This window comes from Ctenopharyngodon idella, chromosome 21 (assembly GCF_019924925.1).
Source record: "Ctenopharyngodon idella isolate HZGC_01 chromosome 21, HZGC01, whole genome shotgun sequence".
Lineage (NCBI taxonomy): Eukaryota > Metazoa > Chordata > Actinopteri > Cypriniformes > Xenocyprididae > Ctenopharyngodon > Ctenopharyngodon idella.
Genome location: NC_067240.1, coordinates 1,799,263 through 1,819,657, shown reverse-complemented (window position 1 = coordinate 1,819,657; position 20,395 = coordinate 1,799,263). Strand labels below are relative to the sequence as shown.

The 20,395-nt window shown below is 35.4% G+C and overlaps 1 protein-coding gene across 1 annotated transcript; it reads left to right on the top strand.

The window, feature by feature from the left end:
• The first annotated feature begins 459 nt into the window (after positions 1–459).
• On the top strand, positions 460–20,368 carry LOC127503251 (endoplasmic reticulum metallopeptidase 1). Its single transcript, XM_051876820.1, has 15 exons — positions 460–775; positions 2,415–2,719; positions 4,787–4,914; positions 5,030–5,135; positions 6,744–6,890; positions 7,181–7,273; positions 8,960–9,172; positions 10,524–10,744; positions 13,012–13,186; positions 13,579–13,769; positions 14,509–14,661; positions 15,216–15,418; positions 15,496–15,611; positions 16,102–16,265; positions 16,344–20,368. The coding sequence occupies exons 1-15, from the start codon at positions 516–518 to the stop codon at positions 16,518–16,520; spliced, it is 2,652 nt and encodes an 883-aa protein (XP_051732780.1). The 5' UTR covers positions 460–515; the 3' UTR covers positions 16,521–20,368.
• The last annotated feature ends 27 nt before the right edge of the window (positions 20,369–20,395 follow it).

The following is a 20,395-nucleotide window of genomic DNA, read 5'->3' as shown; positions in this document are numbered from 1 at the left end:
TATGGAAAAATTAAGCTAAATTAACTCACTATAGATTAATGATTTCATGGATGGATTTATATAGCCTATATGTAATTGAGATACAAAATCTTATTTTTTCTTGTATGTTTGAGGGGGTTGAAGCAGTATTATTTACAGTATTATTTAAAAAAAAAAAATAATAATTTGTGGTTATGTTTAATATACATAAATACGTATATATATATATATATATATATAAATGGCTAAATATACTGGGAAAATGTAGTCTATAAATTTAAGATCATCATGCCAAAACGACAGTTATTTAAAGGATTTCATGTAATAAGGGATGTAGTATGCATATTCACACAGATGATGGCAGTAATGCAGCAGTTCACTTTGCACTGACTCGAAGGATAAAACTAACGGGCGGGGCCTCTGCTCATACGGGCGGGGTTTGTGTTTCTGGCCCCTCCCATCACTGCGATGCGTCTCTGCTGAAGTTTGTCCCTCCGCCGCTTCCGTTTGCGCTGACAGCAGCAGCAGCAACAACGATGGAGAGAGACTCTGCAGTCCGCAGAATCAGAGCCCAGCAGAACCAACAGAAGCAGCCGGACAGTCGCGATGAGGCGGCCGCGCTGAATGGGTTCCAGAGCCGCAAACACAAACCGGAAGTGAGCACGCAGCTGCTGGGCGAGAGTTCCGCTTTGATTCTGCTGCTCGGGTTCGTGTGTCTGCTGTGGGTTCTGGTTCTGATCTCAGTCCAGCAGCTCATCATCAGCAGCAGCGGACAGTTCAACTCCGTCCGGGCCAGGTGAGACCCGCACGGGCTGCTGTGGTACAGACTCACTAGTATTTACGAGCACCTTCACTGAATATGGTAAAAACCCAAATGCCATGATCCATGGTAAAAAATACCATGGTATTTTATTTTGTATAGCTTGTTTATTGTGTGATAGACTCCAAAAAATCTTTAAATAGCGTTATAGAATTAATAATTGATCAAAAATATTTATACGCTGTAATAATTGGACACAGAATAGTCAATCCCATGCAAAGTTTACATCAACTGTAGTTACTACTGTTATTGTTACTTTGGTTACTGGTACTACTAGCCTACTGTTTTTTTTTTGGATGACAGTGGTGGTAAATACAATTTACTGACAACAGTAACTAGTAATTCTGGTATGTTTGTTTAACCATGGTAAATTTAGTTTGATAACACATCACTGATATCTGTCTGTTGGGTTTTTACTAACCAGGGGAAAATAAAAAATAATATTTTCAGTATTATTTCTATACATCATACTGTAAATATCTTTGGCTAATGATGTTCAAAGTTGGCATTGAATTAAATTTAAAGGTGCAGTATGTAATATTTTTGCAGTAAAATATCCAAAAACCACTAGGCCAGTGTTATATATTTTGTTCACTTGAGTACTTACAATATCCCAAATGTTTCCAACTATTTATAAATCGTGAGAAAATTGCAATTTTAACCGAGTCTCCGGGACGTGTGAGGAGTCGCCTGTCAATTGCGTCATACCCGCGTTAACCCTCGGTCTGACTCGGTTTCCGGTTTTATTTTGTAGAAACCATGGAAACACCAAAGACGCTTTAATATATTACTCTTTTTAATAGACAAGGCAACAACTGTTTTGATATAGACAGAAAACTAATTGTTGTTATATAGCTCAACACATTTAGTCTTATTTTTTAAATCTAAATAGCAAGTACCATGCTTTACCATGCCTCAGAGAAAAACAATATTTTGTCAAGTAGCTAACATAGCATAATCAGATGCAGCTTTATTTTTAGTAACAGTTATACAGAATTTTCTCCTTCATACAATACGTTTTAAAATGAATTGCATGCCATTTATCAACACAAGCCATCCAGTATTTTATATGATATTCTAAAATCGATCTATCTTACTGCAAGTGTCTCACAGCAGCCGCCGAGCGAACACACAGAGTAACGTTATAACATAATTTTCAACACACTCAAATGTATCTAATATGATAAACAGAGCTGTGTTACCTCATACTCGTGACCGGAAAAGCGGAAGCAGCGCCGGCGACTGTGGCAAAATAAAAGTTTTGCTGCTCGTGAGGCGTGTGTTTTGCAATTGCTCCAGCGGCCTCGTTCAGCTCCCACAACACTCGGCCCTGCTCTGCTTCATACTACAATAACGTTAATAATCGCATCCATGAACATGATTTCTTCCCGAGTCCTGTCCCTATTCTTTTGCACCGTCCGTTGAGGAGAAGACCACATGTCCCAAGATTCCGTGCTCGAACTTGGTGTCATCAAGCTACGCCTTTGTTTTGAATAGGCCTCTAGCGACCTCTAGTGGACAAATTTTTTACATATTGCACCTTTAAATGTTATTGATCTTATTGTGAATGATTCATCCATGTACATGTGTAAAGTTGTGTTATGATGTGCATCAGGAAGCATTTGGAGCGGATCACCAGTGTCGGACCGCGGACCGTCGGGAGCCCAGAGAACGAGATCACCACGGTCAACTACCTGCTGGATCAGATCGAGCAGATCCGGTCTGTGACCAAAACTGGACCTCACTCTATCACGGTGGACGTCCAGCGGCCCACCGGCTCCTTCAGCATCGACTTCCTCGGTGGCTTCACCAGCTACTACGACCGTGTGACCAACATCGCTGTCAAACTAGAGCCGAAGACCAGCGCGCAGCACTTCATGCTCGCAAACTGCCACTTCGATTCGGTGGCCAACAGCCCGGGTACGTTTCTACAACACCTAATCAACATTTTGCAAATGAACCTGCAGGAGACATTGTTGAATTTATATGCTTTAATGAATTTATGCTTCTTCCTTAATTCCTCTTTCAGAGTTTGTGAGAATTAATGGAGATATCAGTTACGTCTCATTTAAGTTTCAACTTTGATACAATTGTATTAAAGGGGTGGTTGACTATGATTTCACTTTTTTAACTTCAGTTAGTGTGTAATGTTGCCTTTTGAGCATAAACAACATCTGCAAAGTTATGATGCTCAAAGTTCAATGCAAGGGAGATATTTGTTGTGTTAGGACAACAACGAAAGGCTGGTAGGGACTACAACAAGCTTCTTCCCGGGTTAGTGACATCACAAACCCTACAATTTACATAAACCCCACCCCCGAGAACACAACAAAGGGGGTGAGGCCATGTTGGGCTGCTTTAGAGAAGAGAAAGAGTTGTTGTAGTAGAGTGTTGTTACCATGTCGTCATTTTACGCCGGACTGCTTCACAAACGAGGGTCAATTCAACACAAAAGATTAACATGACGGCACATGCTAGTCGATGAGTTGAATCAACACCACAGCAACTACATAAATTTATCCACTAACGGTTCAGAAATGTCCAGTTTCATTCTAAAAGTTGTAACTTCTTCCTGAGTCTCTCCATCAGTGTCGACTCCGGTTTGAACAATGTAAGGCTGAACGCCGTTACTGACAATCCTCATTTTGGCTGCGTGAGATTCTCCAGCTTTGTTGTTGTTGAGCAACCGAAGCGTGAGCTGTTAAAGCTCCGCCCTCTTCTGGAAAGGGGGCCGGGAGCAGCAGCTCATTTGCATTTAAAGGGACACACACAAAAACAGCGTGTTTTTGCTCACACCCAAATAGGGGCAAATTTGACAAGCTATAATAAATGATCTGTGGGGTATTTTGAGCTGAAACTTCACAGACACATTCTGGGGACACCAGAGACTTATATTACATCTTGTGAAAGAGGCATAATAGGCATGTTATTGCTCAGAAGTTGCACTTTCATAACTTCTGAGACTTAAATGAGACATAATTGAGAATCACATTACGTTATATTTGTCTCGGATGTTTCTCTTAAGTAGGAAAATAAAGTTTTAAATGAGTCTCTCGTCATCATCCAGTGAGATCATTGATTGAGTTTTTATTGCAGATTTGAGCAAATCTGAGCAGTTTGAGACACTCTTCTGAACCTCTAGAGGAGACACATGTGACATTATTAGAGTCTTTCTTAGGAGGAACATCTGAGTAGACTTCAGTCATTTGCTCTCTGTTTAATCTCCTGCTGTCTGGGACAAATAACTGATGTTAAAGATCTCATTTGTGTTTGGGAATCTAAAAACAGGCTGTGTTTTGGCTCAAAAATATTTTGGCATGATGTCATAAACAGGGAATGTTCCACATTTCTTCATTCGTGCCCTTTGTCTCAGTTTTGTTTGCTGTTTGGAGTGGCAGGGAACAGATCGAACAGTTTAAGGTTTCGGTGTGTTTGGTGTCAGTGATCTTTGCATCAGATCTCATGTCTTTCTCATTTTTCACTATGTTTGTGTCTAATGTTGGGTATATATGGATGGGCGTGTTACGTTATTTGCATTTTTTATGCATATAGTGCATTATTTCCTATTATACTCTGTTGTGATCTGTGTTGTAAAATCCTTATCTTTAGAAAACCAGGAAGTGAAAGTGAACAGAGGCAACGTTGATGTGTGTGTGTGTGTGTGTGTGTGTGTGTGTGTGTGTGAGCCTCAGTGATCTGGTCAGAAGATTTGCTGACGCCTGCATGCAAAACATGCATATGCATGAGTGTTTAAAAGGCAGTTGTGGTTTGAGTTAGTGTGTGATTCTGTTTGAGTTTCACAACAGTGTTGTAGTTCTGTCATGTTTGAATTGATGTCAAATCCCTCTGATTTTAATGATTTTATTTGATTATGTTTGTGTGCATGCTTTAGTCTAGTGTGTCAGTAATAACTGCAGGTATTGTGTGATTAATACCGTGTGTGTGTGTGTGTGTGTGTGTGTGTGTGTGTGTGTGTGTGTGTTTCAGGAGCCAGTGATGACGCTGTCAGCTGCTCGGTGATGCTCGAGGTTTTACATTCTCTGGCGAATCTCTCCACACCGCTTAAACATGGCGTCATCTTCCTGTTCAACGGGGCAGAGGAGAACATCCTGCAGGTGAGAGGTCACGATACGGCTGTCCTTTGACCTCACTGAGCATGTGATTTTCTGAATCGCTCATATTGCTTTCATCATTCTTGGTCTCGCTGTGTGTTTACTGTCTCTCTCTCAGGCGAGTCACGGCTTCATTACCCAGCATCCCTGGGCTCAGCAGGTGCGAGCGTTTGTGAACCTGGAGGCGGCAGGAGTGGGAGGGAAAGAGGTGGTGTTTCAGACAGGTAAACACTCATTACACCTGTGTGAATCAGAGCTGAACACCTGCAGCAGAAGAAATCTGCACTGTTGCTAGGCAGAACAAGTGCCAGAGTTAAAGAGATTCACCATCTTCTGTCATCATTTACTGACACTCGTGTCGCTCTAAACCAGAGGTTCTCAACCAGACGGCCTAGAGAAGACAAAAGAGGCATGACAGTCAGCTAACACCAACTAAAAATCAAGATATTTCTTATTTTAATTCACCCCAGGATTCACATGGTATTGAAAAACTAGGATAAATGATGAAGACTAGTGTTAAAAGTGTGATTTCTAGACCTGGAAAAGGAAATCAATAAAATCTTAAACCGTCATGGGCATTTTATAATGAATATAAATTTTTCAACCTCTAAAATATTTTATCTGGTAGAAATTGCAAGTAAAAAAAAAAAAAAAAAAAAAAAAAAAATATATATATATATATATATATATATATATATATATATAAAATATATATATTATATATATATAATATATATATATATATATATATATATATTTTTTTTTTTTTTAATCCTCATCTTTTATCCTTATCCAGTAAATCAGGAATGAGAACTCCGGCAGTAATATTAGCCAGCTGGAAAACTTCTGGTAAAATGTCACTTGTTGGAGTGTCAATATCTTCAATGTCCTGAGGTAGCTTTAACAGCATCAATAGTGTAATACTTAGGTTATAATCAGAATATAGTCACTTAAATAGTCAGGCCTAGCTTTAATTTAGTTATTCAAACGTAAAACAACATTTAAAAAAGACGCGTCCCTCAGTGTTCCTTCTCAGCAAAATTTAATTTGACCATCAGTTTTCACACTTTCGTGTGGAAAAAAAGCATCAACACATTCTAAATTAAAGATTTATTGTACACTTTAGTTAGATTCATTGAATAAAATGTGAGTTTTCACAAGTGTGCTGAAATCATTGAGCATGCACTGCACTGACTGACTGCTTCTGTGATTATAAAGAGAGAGCGCGGTGCTCACTTTCTGTGTAATTCATTCACAAGAAAAGTTATTGTTTTTCATGGGATTTTGAGTACTTCATACTTCACCTTGACAAAATCTATTTTTAAACCTAGTGATTTTTAAAATGTTTGATATTTATTCACAAGCGAAGCTAATATATGCGCAATTAAATGGTCCTCTGGCGCCATCTGATGGTTATAGTGGCAATTAATGTCTTATTTTCAAATAAAATGGTTTTCTGTCAAATGTTGGATTTCCTACATCTTGAAACGTTTGGGTTTACAAATGGGAACAATCTCAGAAGGATGAACAAATAATGTTTTTGGTCATCACATTAAAAATAACATTTGAAGTGCTGGAAAAATGTTGCGTGCGTGTCTAATTACAGACACTGCCTTTCTTATTCAAACGTTCCCATTAGCTTCGTCTTTATTGCAAACAATAAAACTGGTTTATTGGCAGATTAGGCAAGTGTGATAGCTGGATTCAAATATGAATACAACCTTAAAAAGTCAACCATTGATGGTTTTGTGTTGATGTACAGTGAGTACAGAATGACAGCTAACAGTTCACCGGAAATTCCCAAGCTGGCTTAACGTGTGTGTGTGTCTCAGGTCCAGAGAACCCGTGGCTTGTCCAGGCATACGTCCAAGCTGCGGTCCACCCGTTCGCCTCAGTGGTCGGTCAGGAGGTTTTCCAGAGTGGAGTCATTCCCTCAGACACAGACTTCCGCATCTACAGGGACTTCGGGAATATTCCTGGTATGGGATACACACTGTAAAACATCTGTGAAATTTATGGTAAAAAAAAAATTTACCATACAACAATACAGTATTAACAAGTTTTACAGATTAAACTTAAATTTACAGTAAAAACATGTATTTGTGACATATTGAAAGATATAAAAAGATATAAAAAGATAATGGCAATGGCAATGAGAAAATATAAAAAGATAATGGCAATGAGAAAATCAGGAGTATTTTCTGAGACTGTCAGATTCACATCATGTTAAAGACTTTTTTAAGAGCAAATCTTCTGTGTCATTCTGCAGGAATTGATCTTGCGTTCATTGAGAACGGTTTCATCTATCACACTAAATATGACACTCCGGAGCGAATCCACACTGACTCCATCCAGAGAGCAGGTGAGCGCATGATTCCTGATCTACAGGCTCATATGAAGACGTTAGGAAACAAAACATCTGCTTCAGAGAGAGTAAGAGTGAAGTTCTCAGCTGCTGTTCTGTTCAAGACGCTCTAGATGCTGAGTGAGAGAAAATAAGACCTGAGACGAGCTGCATCACTCTCATTACACACAGACACACACACTTTCATGCACACACACACTCACTCACACAGACACAAACACACTCACACACGTCACTCACTGTGTGTGTTATTGCTCAGATAAGCTGTCTCACACAGAATTTTGACCAGATCAGCAGTCAGACAGATGTAATAAAAGACGGATCTTTATGAATAGAAATAAAAGATAAAGGGCCAGATTTACTAAACAGGGCAAATTAGCGTGAGCGCAATTCTAAAAATGTGCTGATAGGAGTGGAAAGTTTTGAATAGTGAATAGTGATTTTTGTTAAACAAAATGCCTTTGGTCCCCTGTAAGATGGTAAAGTGCGACACCTGTTTAGGTGCTTTGCCATTTCTTACCATCACAAACACACTGTAAAGATTTTGGAGATCTAGGGCCAGATTTACTAAACAGGACAAATTAGCGTGAAAGCACAATTCTAAAAGAAAAAAAAAACCACAGATGGGAGTGGAAAGTTTTGCACGTGATCTACTGATGATGCCCAAATTAAACAATAGACGCAGCTGGATCATTTCCATAATAACCAACACAATCTACCAAGAGCAATTTAGCGTCTGGTTCAAGACGTGCTTTTTTTGCACGGTAAATAATGGCGCAAATACCAGTAAATTGACTAGACCTTGTATGATTAAATTAAATATGTATGATGTATGATTAATTTAAATACTCCCATAAATATGCAAATCCATGTGTAATAAGGTCAGACGCAAATATAACCCTGTCCATGCCTTTTCAGAGCAAATTTTTCACAGCGTGTCTTTAGTAAATCCTGACGGTCGTTTTTTAATGCCAAAAGAGGGTTTGCACTGGTGTAAGCTGTTAGTAAATCTGACCCATAATCTCTAAACTTATGCAAAAGTTATTGATGTCGGTTATTAAATAGTTTCATATGTGTTTTTTAGATGTTACTGCTGTGTGTGTGTGTGTGTGTGTTTGTTAAATCTGGTCTCTTGCTCTGTACCGTGATGGTTTTCTTTGACTGTTGTATTGCTTTTATAAAACTGCAGCAATATGATGAAAGATGCGGATATTCAGTAAGTAATTAAATTTATTAATAAAAATAATCAAAATAGCCATAGGCAGAATATGACCAATAAGCAAACAGAACGTGTCACATTAATATACTGCAGAATTCAGCTGATGTGCGTCATATGTTTGTTTACATAACTTCTTTTAAACCTGGCTCATCCAATCAGAATGTAGAGCCAGTGCTGTGTGTTTTGTAATAGTGTATTATTTTCTGTGTAAGTTCAGCGGTGGATCAGACGTCACTGCTGCTCTAATACATGAGTTTAATGTGTGTCAACAGTCGTTCTGCTATGTCGACTAATATTTAACAGACTGTAAAGGTTTAAAGTTTAAAACACCTGCAGTAGAACAACAGCACTGTGTGTTTGAGAATCATAAGGACAGGTTGTGTTTATATAGACAGACAAACAGATAATGTATATGTATCAATTGCTTTGAGAATGATGGACTTCCTGTTTATCTCTGTCACCAGGTGACAACATCCTGTCTGTACTCAAACACCTGGTGATGTCAGATGAGCTGGCAGATTCCTCGCAGTATCGCCATGGTAACATGGTGTTCTTCGACCTGCTGGGAGTTACGGTGGTGGCGTATCCCGCTCGCGTCGGCACCATCATCAACTACATGGCAGCCGTCGCCACGGCGATCTACCTGGGCAAGAAATGCATGTTGACCAGCAATGTGGGTACGTGTATGACCAGATATTGGTCTGTAACTAGTTGTGTTTGTTTATTTTCATGTTAGCACTGAATGGTTTTATTCAGGAATTTTATTAATGGGCATTTTTAAAAAGAACTCTCAATTTTTTTATATATATATTTTTTTTATCAAATATTAGAAGGCTTATATAATTGCTTTATTTTTATAATATTTATAATCTTCATTTATATTTATTAAATTGTTTTTCATTATATTTTATTGTAGATATTATACTTTGAAAAAATATTGCTAAAGTATTGTCTGTTTATTGAAGTTTCTGTTTTTATGATTATTTTAATTTCTATTATGAGTTTGCCAAGAAAATAGTCTTTGCTACTGATATGTTGTTATTTGTTTGTTTGTTTGTTTGTTTTGACATCATGTAACAGCATTATTTAAATATATAAACAAATAAATAAAAATCATTAATTTATTTATTCAAGCGCCAAATTATATTATTTAAATAAAAAACATAAAAATTAAAAATGAATTATTTGTTCATTTATTTTTAATGGCAGCATTATTTTAAAAAATATAAGTAAATAAAATTAATTAATTTAAAAGCCAAATTATAGCATTATTTAGATTAAAAAAAACAAAAATTAAAAATGTGTTATTTATAACTAAATAAAATAATTTATTCATTTTGATGTCAAATAAGTAGCATTATTTAAATAAAATATTATTTATTTATCTTATTTATTTATTTATTTGTTTATGTATGTTTATGTATTTATTTTACCGCCAAGTCAATAGGATTATTTAAATAAAAATAGAATTAATTTATTTTAATGGCAAATCAGTAGCCTTATTTAACTAAATTATGTTTAGTTAGAAAAAAAATGTAATTTATTTTTCATTTTTCTATTTATTTATTTTAATTTAATTATTTAAATAAAAATATTATTTATTTATTTATTTTAATGGCAAATCAGTAGCAGTATTCAAATAAATCAGTAGCATTTTTAAAATAAAAATATTATTTATTTATTTATTTATCAGTTATTTATCCGTGTAGTTATTTATTTATTTTAATGTCAATTCAGTAGCATTATTTAAATAAAAAAAATCGAATTAATTTATTTATAAAATTCATTTTTAATAATCATGTTATCGCTGAACACTGATATGCTGTTTAATATTATGAATCTGTTCAGTTCTGTGTCGAATGCTACAAGTACAAACAGGCATCATCTCTTTGTGAGTAAAGAAGATATGAATAATATGAATAACTGATGTCATCAGCGTCATATTGCTATATTTGATTGTAGACTGTAGAAAGCACTGATGGCTGGTCTGTGACACGTGTGTTTTGACGCGTCAGCTGCTGTTTGCAGGCGGCCGGTACACACGTGATCTGGCGTGTGCGGCGTGTTTGGTGGTCCTGAGCTGGTTCGTGACTCTTCTGACGGTTCTGATCGTGGCTTTGCTTGTCACGCTGACGGGTCGCTCCATGTTCTGGTACACTCACTTTTACGCCGCCGTCTGTCTGTACGGATCCGTCGCCGCCGGCAAGATCCTGCTGATCCACACGCTGGCCAAGAACCTGTACTACAGGGTGAGTCATGGGACAAAACACACACTACTGACACATGAGTTCATCTGCCATCATGACGGCAGAAACACTGTTCTATGATTTCAGCTGTTTTACCCCAAATTAAAGTCACAGATCTGTTGACACACTTCATTGACTCTTTCCTGGTGAATGTAAATTTAAACACACCATTTTATGCCTAAGCAGTAGCATTACTTAAACAAATATATATATATTTTATGCAGAATCAGTAGCATTATTAAAATAACATTTATTTATTAAGTCCAAATCAGTAGAATTAAGAAATATATTATTTAAATAAATAATAACAATAATATATTCATTTATTTATTTAAATGTAAAATCAGTAGTATTATTTAAATAAATAAATATTTATTTATCTGTTCATGTGTTTTTTAAAATATCAAATCTGTAGTATTATTTAAATAAATAAAAATATTGATTTATTTATGTTTTTTTAAATGTCAAATCAGTACTATTATTTAAATAACTGAAAAATATTAATTTATTTTAAATGTCAAATCAGTAGTATTATTTAAATAAATAAAAATAATACTTTATTTATTTACTTATGTTTTTTTAAAATGTCACATCAGTAGTATTAAATAAAAAATATTTATTTATTTGTTTACATGTCAAATCAGTAGCATTATTTAAATAAATAATAATTATTATAATAATATTATATTTAATGAATTTTTTAAGGTCAAATAATTGACATTATTTAAATATGTACAAATAATACTTTATTTATTTACTTATTTTTTTTCGTGCCAGATCAGTAGCATTATTTAAATAAATTTTAAAATTATATATTTATTTAATTAAATAATTGATTTATAAAATACATTTTTAATAAGTCACTGATAAGTCATAACTGGTATGCTGACTAATATTATGAATCAGTTAAAGCCAGTTCAGCTGAGCAGTGACTAGTGTCTTTATAGCATCTGAGATCTTGTTAAAGTGAGTTTGTTTCCAGGTGAACTGATGTAAACCGGAGCACACTGAGGACGTTTTACATGTTTGCACAGCGTCTTTGAAATGCCAGTAAGGACTAGTTACTGAGTGCCCAGTTGTTGTGCCTCGAGTCACATGAAGTTACAGGTTTTCTTATGGGTTTGTGTTTGACCTCGTCACCCGTTTCCATTGTGTTCATATAATCAGCTGACGTTAACGTCACACACGACTGGCTTATATGAATGTCACCGACGACGTGTCTAATGACTAATGACTAATTCATCAGACGCGGTTACCCAGAGTTCACAGCTGTGTCTAATTAACAATGTTTTTCATTCATCTAGTTTCTAGGTTTAAATCTGTGTGAATGTAGAGGAGAAATGTGCATTTAAGATGCTGTAACTGGTCACCGTTTCATTTGAAGAAACTTAAGCTTTTTTAGGCCGTTTAAACAGCTTGTTGTGAATGGCTGATTCAGCTGAACAGAAATACCTGCTCTAGTTGATTCTCCGCTGACGTCAGACTCCTGCTGCGCTCTGATTGGCTGAGACACAGTCGGTGTGTGTGAGCGAGACGTCACACATTGTCCAGTGTTTGTGTTCAAAGTGTTTTATATGAAAAACACTGGATTCCTCCTGCACATCTGAGCAGCTCTACTTGTTTTATAATGAATCATATTCCCACAAAACATCTTTTTAAGTCCAGATTCATTCACAAAGTAAATAAACACAGTGCTTATTTGCAGTTTCTATGAGCTCATATTAATTAAGAGACTGGAATATTTGTGCTTTTTAAAATTAATTTGTAATCATTTAAAATGATTTTCACCTTTTTTACTTTCACTAGTTTGCGGCTCCTTATTTATGCTCCTCCAGTATGTTTGAGTTATATTTTAATGGATGATATTTATCTGGGACTTTTTTCAATTTCAGTAAAATATTCATTAAAAATGAGAGAGGCCTGAGTTAGTTAAATAAGTTAGATTTTAATAATAAACTTTTCCTGAGTTTAAAAACCTTTTGTTTATATTTTTTTCTTTTCATATTTTGCTACATTTTAACCTGTTTCTCATTATACATTTCTCAAATATTAACAAACAATACCATCACCAGTATAAGAAATTGTGACCAGCTACAGCATTACAGCATGTAAATATGTATATATATATATGAATTGCATCACTGAACATCAGTGTCTATAAACAATAACTATGAATATGGTAAGTATGGTTATTAAAGTAATGATCCTGATCTGATGTCACAGTATGTTTAGTAAGGAAGTATGTTTGGATGTTTTGTGTGTGTGTACAGAGCGTGAGTCGCGTGGATCTGGCCGAGCTCTTCTTCGACGTCAGTCTGCTGTTGTGGTGTTGTGTGCTGCTCTTCCTCACTCAGCGCGGCTTGTGTTCAGCGTACGTGCCCATGATGATGGTGGTGTTTCCGCTCGCCAGCAAACTGCTGCTCAGAAAACACTTCAGAGCCAGAGGTCAGAGGTCACGCCACACACACCCGATTCATTCACTCCGCAGCGCTTTACTGTCACTCAAACTCCAGTAAAACCTCTGAGATGAAGCTTATTTGGTGTATTTATTTTTTGTACAGCTGTCATGGTTGCTTAAGATATTATATATTATGATTTTTTTGTTGCTATTTTAAGTGCTAAACAAATAATTTTATGACAGTCTTTCAATTGCAGCAAAATTATTTTTTTATATTTGTATTAAAACTGGACTTTTATTTTGCTGTCAGGTCTCTGGCCAGCAGTTTAGCTCAGGGTGGGGTCAAAGGGCAGGAATCAGGGCTCTGATGTTTAAATGAGGTCACTCATGATCTAGTGACACATGGCCGTTGTGTGTGTGTGTGTGTGTGTGTGTGCAGGTGCGTCTCTGCAGTACTCCGTCCTGTACCTGATGGGTCTCACCGTGCCATATGTCCACATCATGTTCCTCATCTGGGTGGTTTTTGAGATCTTTACACCCATCCTGGGCCGAAGCGGAACCGAAATCCCAACCGATGTCATCCTGGCATCAATTGTTACCCTGGCAACCGTCATTCTATCTTCCTATTTTGTGAGTCATACAAGACTAACTGAAACCTCATAAATTCAAATTCAGACATTTAAATTGAAACATTAAAAGTTCAGACCTTTAAATTGAAACATTCTACTTCAGACTTTCTAATTCAAACATTCTAAATCAAAATATAATTCAAAACATTCTAATTCAGAACATTCAAAATTAAACATTCTAAATCAAAACATTCTAATTCAAACATTTTAAATGAAAACATTCTAAATCAAAACATTCTAATTTAAACATTCTAAATCAAAACATTCTAATTCAAAACATTCTAAATCAAACATTCTAATTCGAACATTCAAATTCAAACATTTACATTAAAACTTTTAAATTCAAATTCAAATCTAATTCAAACATTCTAAATCAAACATTATAAATCAAACCATTCTAATTTAAACATTCTAAATCAAAACATTCTAATTCAAACATTCTAATTCAAACATTCTAAATTCAAACTTTCTAATTCCAACATTCTAAATCAAACCATTCTAAAACAAAAAACATTTTAATTCAAACATTCTAAATGAAAACATTCTATATCAAAACATTCTAAATCAAACATTCTAAAACAAAACATTCTAATTCAAACATTTGACTTAAAACTTTTAAATTCAGACATTCTAATTCATGTTCAAATTCTAATTCAAAATAAAACAGAGATTAAATCATCTTATTCCACCATATGTTTCCTCACACCTCTCTGTCTCTCTCTCTCTCTCTCTCTCTCCAGATGCATTTCATCTATCTGTCCCGCAGTACGAAGCGGATCTTGGCTGGTCTGGGGTCAGTGTTCACAGTGATGTTTGTTCTGGTCTGCTGTGGTCTGTTCTTCCCGTACTCTGCTGACCCGTCCAGCCCGCGACCCAAACGAGTGTTTGTCCAGGTACCGCCGTCACTGACCCGTGTTTACAGCAGGGTTATTAGAGTGAACTAAAACTAAAACCATAAACTACTGTCCTTACTTTGAATAAAATAAACATGAACTGAGTTTGTTTTTCTATATATATTTTAATTATTTCAACTAGTTGCCAAGGCAGGAAAAAAACAATAATTTAGTTTAACATGATGCACTAAAATAACTAAAACAAAGAAAAAAAAAATAATAAAAATGGTTTACAATAAGGTGTTATTAGTTAACATTAGTTATGCATTAACTAACATGAACTAACAATGAGCAATAGAACTTTTGATTGTAATAATGTATTAGTAAATGCTGAGATTAACATTAATATTAATAACTGCTGTAGAAGTGTTGCTCATTCTTAGTTCTGGTTAACTAATGTGAACAAATGAACCCTAATTGTAAAGTGTTACCATAAAAATGATATAGACGTATTTAAAAACAAAATGACAAACACACAATAAAAGTACTAAAACTTGAACTAAAATTAAAATGAAACAGAAAATATAAAAACTAACACATTCAGATGTTTTCAGCACACCACACGCAGGATCCACGCGCTGGACGGATCGCTGCAGAGCTCCGACTCCGGCTTATGGATCAACAGTCTGGATTACACCGGCATGCAGCACATCACTCCACATATCCCACAGATCAACGACAGCATCCGCATGCGCTGTCAGGACCAAATGCCTTACTGCGGCTTCCCATGGTTCCTCCCGGTCAAGTTCCTGGTCAAGTGAGTGAATGGAGACGGAGGGTCAGATGATGTACGAGTTCAGCCGCCTAAGTGACGTCTTCCTCTCGTTGTTTCAGGAAGAACTGGTATCTTCCGGCTCCTGAAGTCTCTCCCGAAGCTCCGCTGGAGTTCCAGCTCTTATCCAGACAGGAGACCGAATGGGGAAGTGTTAAAATGACCTTTGAGGTCAAAGGTGAGACTCCAGCCTCATTTTATCATGAACCTGATGGGCATGAGTTCGCTGGATTTTCATGGAATATAATAATGCCTGTTGATAACTTTATTCTTCAAAAATTTATCAAAAATTAAAATGACTGAACTTATTCTTCAAATGTTTTTAATAATTAAAACTGCTTTTAGTTGAAAATTACAAATAAAAACTTTTTAAACTAGTTTTATGACAAACATTTGCATATATAACAAACAAATAACAAATTTTGTTAAGTTTATTTGTTCATAATTATTTTTTTAAAAATGACAATGACTTTTAATTTATTTTTTTTTTTTTTTGTGTGTGTGTGTGTATATTTATATTTGTCTTGGTTTCAGAGAATAAAATGAAATGATCAGCATCACTCAATGATGAGTCAGTGTGTTTGACTTTAGTTCAGAGTCACAAACTCTCTCTCTGTGTTGATAATCATGAATAATCTCCACGTTCACAGTCTCCTGTTCTCACTTAGGTCCGACTCACATGTCTCTGTACCTGCTTCCTCACGCCGGCGCGTCTCTAAGCGGCTGGTCATTCGGCGACGGGACGCCGCAGTTCGACCTCAGCGGAGAGTACTTTATATTTTACTCTCACGGTCTCGACGCTCCTGCCTGGAACTTCTGGTTTGAGATCCAGGTGGGTTTGAGCTCATGTTTAACCTGAGGAGCACAGAAGCGTTTATTGTGTGAGTTCATGTGTTTTTCTCGTCTTCAGCCGCCCAAGTCCTCAGACGCGTCTCCTGACGAGGGCTTGATCTCTCTGGCCATCTCCGCTCATTATTTCTCCGGTCCGGACCGGCGAACGGAGCAGCTGGAGTCCTTACTGAAGAGATTCCCGGCCTGGGCGTTCCCGTCTTCATGGGTCAGCACGTACCACATGTACAGATACTGAGGGCCGCTCGCTCGAGGGCCCCGATCACACACACACACACCGCTCACTGCGGACCCGTGAACACCGTACGAACTCATTTATTCACATCAACCAACGCACAGTTTTTTGTTTTATTTTATTTTGTCTAGGTCATATTTCCACACAAAATCAAAAGAAAAATTAAGATTACTTTAGGACAGTTAAGATTTTTACTTTGTGACCTTTTTTTTTTTTTTTAAATATAATTAAACGTTTTATGTTTCACGTTTTTCATTTGACATATTATTTATCTATTTTTTGTTATTTTTTATTATTTCATTTTTTTTTTTTTTTCATTATTTCTGATTCTTATTAATGAAATAACATGATTTAATAAATATTTCTAAAAAAAAGTCATGTACTTAATAAATAAAAATATAGCATTTTTAGAAATAATGCGAATTACAAAAACAAACTAAATTAATTATTTTTTAGAAACATTAGTTTGTTTTTGTATTTTTCATTATTTCTGATTCTTAGTTATTAATAAATACCATGATTTAATAAATATTTCTAAAAAAGTAATGTACTTAAATTAATAAAAATATAGCATTTATAGAAATGATTATTGAAATTGAAAAAATAATTTACTTTTTGTTTTTGTAATTCAAATAATTTCTGATTGATTTATTTTATTTTTTAATATTAATTTTTATTAGCATTAATTAAAGAGAGTACAACAAAACATACTACCACAATTCATAAATACTTCAGAATTTAAATATAATTTTTTTTTTAAACCGTAATGAGATTTACAAAGGAGTTTAATTGTCATGAAAATAATGCAAAACATCTGAACGGTTTTGATTTTACGGTGAAATGTCACATGATCTCGCCCAGTTTTTTGAGATTCATCTGTGTCTCAGTATTTCTGTGGTCATGTGACTCAGTCGGTTTAGTGGTTTCAGCTGGTCTTTAGTTTCACGTCTCTCCTGCCGGACCGAGACATTCACTGGTTCCAATGGAACAAACACAACGAGATTCAATGGGAGATCACGTCGTGTCAGAATCACCGTCATCATAAGTAGTGATGATGTAATTTCCTGTCGGTGACCTCGTGATGATGACGGTCATTCAGGCAAGCCGTTTTACTCGTTTATGGTGTTTTAGGTGCAGCTTTATTTTCAGATTGAGTTCTGATCATTCTGGTCAAATGCACATTCAGCTGGATCCAAACAAAAACATGCAGAACCTTGAAACCCAAGTGCTTTTTTATTTATTCGATTTTGAAGCGTTGGATGATTGTTCATGTTTGTATGTTTTTTTTATTTGAATCGTTGCAGCAGGAAAAATGGTGTATAACTTCTGGACTGAACTGGATTTGAAGTCTTAAAATGACCTGTATTAACCATCATAACTATTATTATTATTATTACTACAGTAAATACAAACTTCAGAATCTTTGTCCTTTCATTATTTGACTGTTGGATTAAGTTATGGCAGTTTTACTTGAGTATCAGTAACTGGATGGTACCTGGTGTTTGAATGGTTATGGTAAAGATATGACTGAACTGGATTTGTATGTTTGAGAGCCGTGTTTATCTGACGAGGAACATCTGGATGATTTCAAGCTCTTTGTGAGACAGATTAAACTGAATGTGAATTATATGTTCGCTAACACTTTACAATACCGCCTCATCTTATAGTTAATGCATTAGCTAACATGAACTAACAATATTTTACAGCATTTATTAACATAGCTAGTGCATTCGCTAATGTTAAAGGTACGCTGTGTAACCCTCTAGCGGTTAAAAACAAAACTGCATGTATTTCGTGGAAGAACATTGTTTTGGTTGTGCTTCGGCTCTGCGTGACTGTGCGGATGAATATGATGATCAAGCTGATTAGCTAAAGACGTTACTGTAGCTTTACCCATTAATAGACACGGTACTTCCTTGAAATAAACTCTTAGAGAGCTACATACAGCAATTTATCTGTTCAGTAAAACGCCTTACTCACCTGTTGAGTTATAAAAACGCCATCATCTCCGCGTCGCTTTTAAATCCAAATCCCTCAGTTCATCTCCTAAAGCCAAGCCAGTGTTGATTCTGGTTTTATAACGAGCTTTGTCGCGTTCTCTTGTCGTTAACAGACTCTCCTCTGTTCGCCATTTGTTTAAAACGGGAGATTTAGCGGCTCCATGTCAACCTTTCTCGCTCGTTCTGATAACTAACCTCTGCCACTCCCACACCAGAGACACGTCAAAGTAGGCGGGGCAACTTCTCTCTGTACGGATATGACGAGACACACGGGCGAGTGACGTATGTACGTAATTTCCCACCAAAACCATCCCGATGGGTCTAAAAATATAAACACTTATAATAGGCTTGCAGTAGCGAATCAGGGTAGGAACAAAACACGTTATGGAAGAAGGATTGCTGTATTAACTCATTTAAATTTTAAATTGTTAGTTTTGAACAAAAAAAAGTTACATAGTGTACCTTTACAGCTGAAATTAAAATTATTAAATACATTAAATTAATGTAGTTAACACAACGTTATTGTAAAGTGTTAGCAGATTTTTTTTTTTTTTAATTTGTGCTGCTGTAATTGCATTTCTGATGGTTATTTATGCATTTAGACTAATTTCTTTTTTTTTTTCGGTTTGATGAGCTCGAGATCTGGTTGCTTTTGTCTAATCAATCTAACACTTTTGATTGTAAATATGTATCCTCTAACTAATTTCAATTCAAATGCACTGATAAGTGTATCTTTGTCGCAGATTTCAAAGGAAATGGAAATATAACTGACACCTCTGATAGTGAATGTTTGATTAATCCTGTTCATTATTTTACCTGCTTTTTTGTTTTTGTTTGGGATAAAAGTCGACATACGTTTGGGAGAATGTTCAATGAGAATTATTTTGTATGAATGACAGGATGTTACTCTTAATTTTTAAATATGTATTCATACTAATCCATGACATAAGGTCTTACCGGCATCCTTTACTAATTAACCTAGTGTTCGTTACATTTGCATGTCTGACTTGAGCAAACAAAAGCAATTATTCACAGAAAGTCCTGCACATCAGCGGTAAGATACAGTCAGCATTCACTTAACGATAAAAATCTGTAAAGATAAAGATTGTCAGTTTTGTCATATTCTGAAACATTTTATAATTCAGGCTGTATGAAACTATCACACAAATGCTGTATTTCTGATCTTCACGAATCACTTGAGTTGTTTAACTGTCTATTAATGTCTGAGAGTTTGAGTTCCTGTCAGATTTCTGTGAATATTTTCACTTGTTTTGTCTGGTTCAGATTGTTTATTTATAGTATATGCTGCACTCAATTGTTCTTGCAAGACAAATCAATTTTCTATAACAAAATCAATTTCTGTCTCCTGTCATTTGTCTATTTTTCTCGGTTTGTTCAGTTAGTCAACAATTTGAAGATTTTTTTTTAATATATAAACACTAAAAGTTTGGGCTCAGTAATATTTTTTATGTTTTTGAAGTCTGCTCACCGAGGCTGGATTTATCTGACCAAAAATACAGTAAAAAATATGAACAGTCCTTTTAAATGTGAATATATATTAAACTAATTTATTCCTGTGATCAAAGCTGAATTTTCAGCATCATTACTCCAGTCTTCAGTGTCACATGATCCTTCAGAAATCATTCTAATATGCTGATTTGCTGCTCAAGAAACATTTATGATTATCAATGTTGAAAAGTGTTTCATATTTTTGTGGAAACCATAACATTTTATTTTTCATTATTTTTTTTATTTGAAACATTTACAATCTTTTGTAACATTATAAATGTCTTTTTGCACTTTTGATCAATTTAATGCATTCCTGACTAATAAAAGTATTAATTTCTCCTACTGACTCCAAACTTTTGAATGGTAGTG